At 38.2% G+C, this 7,705-nt stretch overlaps 1 protein-coding gene across 1 annotated transcript; it reads right to left on the bottom strand.

Annotated features, from left to right (window-relative positions):
- Positions 1-4,366: 4,366 nt before the first annotated feature.
- LOC311170365 (olfactory receptor 5A1-like) lies at positions 4,367-5,329 on the bottom strand (the record flags this gene model as incomplete). Its single annotated transcript, XM_084232730.1, has 1 exon — positions 4,367-5,329. The coding sequence occupies one exon, from the start codon at positions 5,327-5,329 to the stop codon at positions 4,367-4,369; it is 963 nt and encodes a 320-aa protein (XP_084088856.1).
- Positions 5,330-7,705: the final 2,376 nt, after the last annotated feature.

The following is a 7,705-nucleotide window of genomic DNA, read 5'->3' as shown; positions in this document are numbered from 1 at the left end:
GCAGTCCTGTGAAGAATACAAGTATCATTCGCCGGGGCCTCCCTGGTGGTGCAAGGGGTTAAGACACAACCTATAAAGCTGTCCATAGCCTCTGCAGCCCGAGTTTGATCCCCAGCCAGGGAGTTACCCACGTGGTGAGGCAGACCTCTCCTGACTCACCCACTGCTCCCCTCAGCAGTGTATTTCCGTCAGTCCACCTGTTCTGTTCCCCAATCTGTCTTGGTGAACCCTCTCACCCCCCACACCTCTGGCCTGTACCCCAGTTCTTGTATGCATAAATAAATAAAGCTATAAAAAAATAATGCATGTATCATTCCCTATTCATAGGAGAAGAACTTGAGACAGAAAAGAACGCTACAACACTATTTTAAGACAGGAAGCCAACTCCCAAGGTAACAATCACAGGCAATGGTGTCCGTCAGTTGGGGTTGGATATGACTCATCCTCTTACTGCTTGTCTGACCTGAGCAAATCAGGTCTCTGTTTATCACTATGAAATGGCTGCAGTCGCAGTTACTTCATGGAGTCACACTTCATGAAGAGACTCCAATTAGTAATGTCTGAATAGTACTATTCAGAGTGTGTATTACACAGGATGCCTTCTATTAATAGAAGCCATCATTCATGTGTTCTGATAGTTCTTTCCAGATAGTGCTGCATTAATTAAACACTTGGAGTCATTAGAAATTGAAAGGTCTTGGAATGGCCCCATATCATACTTTTAACATCCAGGTATGTTAGTTGAACCAGAAGAGCTAAGGGATTTGCCCAAGATGACACCACACTTGATAAATAATAACAATAAATTAGATATGTAGACACTTTGCATTTATAATTTAAATATACCAGTATATATATATTTTATCATTTCCCTGACTAAAATTTATTATCATAGCAGCCCTGTGAAGAAGATATGTATCATTCCCTATTCATAAGAAAGGAACTTGAGGCAAGAAAAAATGCTACAAAACTATTTTAAGACAAGGCACCAACTGCCATGTTAACAATCATGGGCAATGGTGTCCATCAGTTGGGGTTAGATCTGACTCGTCCTCTTATTGGTTATGTGACATAGCAAATTAGTCTCTCAAGTCTCTGTTTATAACCTATGAAAGGGCTGCAGTCACAGTTACTTCATGGAGTCACACTTCATGAAGAGACTCCAATTAGTAATGTCTGAATAGTACTTATCAGAGTGTGTATTACACAGGATGCCTTCTAGTAATAGAAGCTGTCTTCATGTGTTCTGATAGTTCTTTCCAAATAGTGCTGCATTACTAATTCTTCATTAAAACATCTACTTGTGGGCCTTCATGGTGGCTCAAGGGGGTAAGCACAGCACTGTGAAGCTATCCGCAGCCTAGCAGCTCAAGTTCAATCCCCAGCCAGTCAGAGAGCTACCAACATGGCATAGCAGACATCTCCTGTCTTGCCCACTGCTCCCTGCAGCAGTGTGTTTCAGTCAGTCTGCCTGTTCTGCTCCCCACTCTTTCTCTGGTGAATCCTCTCACCCCCCACACCTCTGGCCTGTACCCCAGCTCTTATAGGCATAAATAAATAAATATTTTTAAAAGGCAATGAAAACAATTGATGACATGAAGAAAGAATCAGTATTCTTGAAGATACAGATATAAAAAGAATCAAAAAAGAGGAAAGAGAAGGACAAAGGAAAAAGAATGAAGAAACACTTCTAGAACTATCCAACGCCATGAGGAGAAGGAAATATAAGAGTCATAGGAATTGTAGAAGGTGAAGAGAAAGACAGAGGAACTAAGGAAATATTCAAGGAAATAATTGAAGAGATTATCCCAAATATGAAAGGAAATAAAGCAAGAAGAAAATCAAATCACCATAATAAAAACAGAACTACAGCATGACACATAATAGTGAAGATTTAAAAGTATAAGACAAAGAAAAATTAATGAAGCTGACAGGGGAAAGAATCACTTAACCTATAAAGGGAAACCAAAGGCTGACATCACACTTCTGTGAAGAAACACTATGGGCAAGAAGAGAATGGAACAACATATTCAAAAACACCAAGACATAAAAATGCAAGCCACGAATACTTTATTCTGCAAAACCCTCCTTCCTATATGAGAAAATAAGGACCATCTAAGACAAACAAAATCTCCAGAAATTTGCTACTATTAAACCCTCACTCCAAGAAATATTACAAGAAGACTTAAAATCTAAGCATACAGAGGAATGAACTGAGGGAACTGAACAAGTTAATGGAATAGATTTCAGATCATGGTACCATGTCCACATGTGTTCCCATCTATGAACATGAGCTCCTTCTGCTTTCCCGATGACTGCCTCCTTGTGCAGTGAAGCTGCAGAGATGGGAGTAAGGGATTTTTACTCACTATTATGTCCCAATTGGAGTAGACATTCTAAAGCTGTGAAATTTATCCCTTTTTAGCAAGTTACCAGGATTTCTCTTGACATATGTGACATGGAGTAATAAAATTGAATAATACTAATTGCATAAGTTAGCATTACTAAGTATTACCATATACCAGGCTCTGGGATAGGTATCTTCATGTCTAGTTCTCAGTTGTTTTGTCATTTTTGAGGAAGATCCAGTCATCTTCTCCTTGTAGAGATGAGGACAATATTGGGTTGTTGGAAAAGTCAATGATGCATTTTTTGCATGAAAAACATAGAAAAAATACATCTATACTACTCTCACAACCCTTTATGTGTGTAAGTAGCTTGTTTAAGGGCACCTATTGACAAAGTAAGCTAGAAATAAGTTTAGTAAGGCAAATCTGTTAATTGCAAATCACAATCTTTTAACCATGTTTTGCTTTAATCTCTGCAATCCCACCAGCCAATGCTTCAAAGTGATCAGTTACAAAGATGGTGATGGTAAGGGACTCCCTATGGTGATGGTTCATGGGTGAATTGGTGGTGGAAATTTTACAGAGAATATACCTGAGAGGAGAAAGCATACAATCATGTATTGTACAAAATTGAAAAATGATGTAAAATATGTATGAATAAATATTTTTAAAATTTTTTACTCTAAACTATTGCTTCATCCAGTATTCATTATTTTAAATGCTTATTTCTAGATAATATAAAACTGATATTAAATAATAATATAATAATAAATAAAATAAAATAAAGTTTTTTAAAAGAATTCTAGAAAATTCCAATAAAATAAATATCATACCAAAAAAAAAAAATGGTGATGGATGGATTGTTGGTCTTGGGAAGAACATGGTGGAACTCAACATGCTGAGAAGTCTGCCTGAGACAGGGAGATTAGTTCTTACTTCATGAGTAACCTAAAGAAATCATACTTAAACATGGATTGACATGAAGTCTGAATGTTACACACATACTATTGTGAAAAGTATGATACTTAGTACATGAACTATTGTATGGAAAATAAAATAATTGTTTAGTAAATTTTCTATAAATTCACTGGTTGGAGTCTAAGTTTCTGTGGCACCCCCAGGGCTGCTGAATCTTCTGCTTCTTGGTCAAACTTAAGACCCTGGAAACCCAGGAGGCTCAGAGCTTGGGGAACTCAGGAGCTGCCTGAGTTTGGGAAACTCAGGACACAACATGGCAGCCATCGTTTCTGAGTCTAGTTTCCAGGAAGATATCATGGAACATGATCCAGGTGCACCTGTGCCCAGAAGATGCTTCTTCTGGCTTCTTTCTAACCTCAGAGTGTTTCCCCAACCTTTACTCTTAAATAAACTCTTCCATGCTCCCGTCTCTTTTTCACAATTCACTTTACAAGGTGACTCCAGAATAAAGCAGAAGAAACAAGTTTGGTGGGAATAAAAAGACTTTTCTTCCTCATCCTCCTATCCTCAATCCTTCTTTTTTCTCTCTCACTCCCTCCTTCAACCTCCAGGATTAAGTTTACAATGTGTTCATTTCTCAAATTTTAATTTTCACTATTTAATAAACATTCTTTTACTTCTCAATTGAAATATAAATATATGCAAATAAGTAAAAGAAACTCAGAGAATAAAATACAGTTTGTGTAATATCCCAGGTTCTTCTCCTTTATCTAGACACAAAATCAATCACAACATCTCACATCTGTGTTGCCAAACTCAGTTTATTTACATGAGACTAATTCTGAAAATGGGCTTTCAAGCTTCCTGCCGTGTGGAGCTGCTATTGAGAAAAATCCCTGCGTGGACAGCACTAAGGATCAGGACATTAGGAATCAAGAAGCCAGATTCTGACCTTTCAGCCCAGATATTCTTATGACAATAGGACTGATGTGTTCTTACCACTGTCTGCAATTAGGAATACAAATACCTGGTCCCACATTATTTTGTTTTGTTTTCCTATTTTTTGTTTTCTTTATTCAGGTAACATTACCAAATATTATTTAGTGAGGTAAATGTGTTGCCCTCTTCATCACCCTCTTGAGGGCCTCCTTGATCTCCTTGTTCCTCAGACTATAGATAAAGGGATTTAACATGGGGATAACGATAACATAGAAAACGGACAGAAACTTGTTCTTTTTCGTGGAGTGGCTAGAACTAGGTTGCATGTACACAGCAAGGGCTGTGCCATAGAAGAGAGTCACAACCGCCAGGTGGGAGGCACAGGTGTTGAAGGCCTTGGCACTACCTTTGACAGAGGATATTTTTAAGATAGAAGCTGCAATGAAACCATAGGATAACAAAATAAAAACCAGTGAACCACCAAGAACAATAGAAACTATCACAAAAAGACTCATTTGACCAATGAAGGGATTAGAACAAGACAGACTGATAATTTCAGGTATGTTACAGAAGAAATGTTGGATGACATTTGGCCCACAGTAGTACATCTCAAAGCCAGTGATTGTTTCAACTAAGCTAGAAAGGAAACCACACACAAGGGCCCCAGCAACCATTTTCCAACAAAGCCCTGGCGCCATGATGGTCGAGTACTGGAGAGGGTTGCCAATGGCCACATATCTGTCATAGGCCATGGCGGCCAAGAGACAGCTCTCAGCCTGACCCATCCAGGAAGCTGCAAGCCACTGGGTGGCACAGGCAATGAAGGAAATCATTTTTTTCTCTTTGAAGAAGTCTGAAAGCATCCTTGGGCTGATGGAAGAAGTGTAGCAGATGTCTATAAATGACAGGGCACTGAGGAAAAAGTACATTGGTGTGTGCAGGTGGGAGTCTATCCTGATTAGGATGATGAGACTCAGGTTCCAGAATAATGTCACAAGGTAGATCACCAGGAAAACTGGAAAGAGGCTAAGCTGCAGCTCTTTTTCATCTGAGATTCCCATGAGAACAAACATTGTCACAGGTGTGTGGTTTCTGTCCTCTTGCATGGACCTGCTTGGCACCATCTGCGGAGAAAAGATGAAAGATGAAATGGTTTCATTCTCAAAAAAAAAAAAAAAACGAATATTCTTCATTTTTCTCTCTCATGCAACTCACTAAATATGCAAACATGTATCATTTTCAGTGAGTTCATCTTGCCCCTTTGTACAGTAACCAAGCTTAACTGAAAAATTATGTTGGATAGATACTCTCACTCTGCCTATTGGACAAAACACAGTAGGGAGGCATCATCAGTGCTTTATCCACTTAGATATCTTGATTTTCTTTGTCCCTTTCAAATTTACAATGACATGGCAATGTGAATTACACCAAATCAGGGAGACACTGTCTTATCTGCACAGGTGAAGATGGTCACTTTAACTAGGCAGCCCCACGTGACCAGTGCTTGGAAAAGACCATGTATCACCTAAGCGTCAATGTAAAATGAGGATGCCTACTGGGTGCTCTTTAAAATCATTTTGAGGATTAGCATTTATTTTGGCTTATAGTATTTAATGAATCTACAATCATTGAGAGCGGACAATTTTGTAACTGCCTTTCTATGTTCACATAGTCTGATGAGATACAGGAATAATAAAAAAAAATCATGGAAGATGGCACATGGCCAGTAGCGGCTTGGAAATGGATGTGACTTAACCAACTTTATAACTTTAGGAAGTCTCCGGAGATGTCAGATAATAGAGACCTGATAGTGCCCCATGAATGTGCAGGTTTGTCTTCTGTAATTCAAAGTTACTTAAAATTTAAATTTCCTGGGAGAGTGAAACTTTCTCTTCATTGAGTCAACAATAGTTTTGAAAATCTGTTGAAAATTCTGACCCTTCTCCCAGCAAAGCCACCATCAGCCCCTGTGCATGGTCTTATTAGATTCTCAGTCACCACGGAGTCCACTGTCACTTCCAGGGGTAAGACTCATCCTACAGAAGATGGTCATTTGAGCTCATGAATGTCAGGACGTGTAGACAATGGACATGGGAACTCAAAATTGAGGCAGGTTCTGGAATTCTTTTCTCCATATACACTGGAGTCAGTGCAGGAAAATGAAGACCTGCATCTCTGAGTCAAACACACTACTCTGCCCCCAGCAGTGAGTGTCTGCTCGAGGGGCAGCAGCTGTCCTTGTCCCCAGATGGTCATGAGAACACCCCGACACAGCACTTCTTTATATCCGTGAACTCACACCAGAAAGAGAATCCAGAGGGGCAGCCTTCCACTTTAGGATGGATTTTTTGGAAGTAAATCTCACACACACACTCTCTTATTCTAAAATATAGTGTTTTAAAATACAGTTATTCAAATGTAAGAATTGGGCTCCAAATTGGACTTTATCATATTATCCATAAAAATGAATACAAAATTTTTATATCTCTACATATCCATTTCCTCACTTGTAAAAATAGTGTAATTATAATATCTACTATAATAGGATTGTTATGTTAGGAAAAGAGAGAACAAGAAGGTCTTAACACAGTTCCTGTGAACACAAATACCTCAATAAATGTCACTAATAACATCATTACTCTGTCTCAAGGGTCATGGCCACAGCTGCCTTTTCCTTCCCTCTGACTTTTTATTACGACTAGTTTTAAATGCAGTAACAACTCTTCTGTTACTCTTTAATATGTGAGGTGCTACTTCCCATACTCTATGACTTTGATTTATCATTGTGGGTGAGTCAAACCCCTTGCTGGGTCTGAATAAATCCAGCTTTCTCCCCCAAGGACACATCAACTCTGGAATTCTGAATTTTTGAGACATTTATTTACAGTTTGAAATCTTTGTCTTTGGAATAAAGTTCTTTAAAAAGTGTTAATTTATTTCATGGAGATCACAATAGCAATCCTAAATCTGAAAATAAAATTCATCAAATGATAGGAATATCTATATGAAAGAATATAATGACTGTGACTTTTGAAACTCAGGATAATAGAGTCAATGGGAAAGATATTTAGCAAAATGATGGATAAAAGAAATTAAGGCAAGTGAATTCCAAAATAGACTATGGCCAAAAAAGAGAAAGAAGTTCTTCATCAAGCGGAACATTCTAGTAAATATTGAAAATAAACTGGCCCAGAAGATTCTGAATCTGATGGTAAAACCCAACGAACCATACCATGGACATGTAACTTGGTATTAAAAAATGGACAGGCGAATGCATGTAAATATCTATTATATATTTATCTATATTTAGTGAGGTATCATTTGTGATTGAAAAACCGAAAATCCTGCCTTGTGACTTTAATAGCCCTTGAGGGCATTATGCAAAGTGAGTTAAATCAAAAAGAGAAAGGCAAGTATTATATGATCAAATTTATATGGAATCTAAAAAAAAAATTATAGAAACAGAGAATGTTGCAGGCTGGTGGGTGTGGGAGAAACAG

The sequence above is a fragment of the Talpa europaea genome (assembly GCF_964194135.1).
Source record: "Talpa europaea genome assembly, chromosome: 1".
NCBI lineage: Eukaryota > Metazoa > Chordata > Mammalia > Eulipotyphla > Talpidae > Talpa > Talpa europaea.
This window is presented reverse-complemented; position numbering and strand designations above follow the sequence as displayed.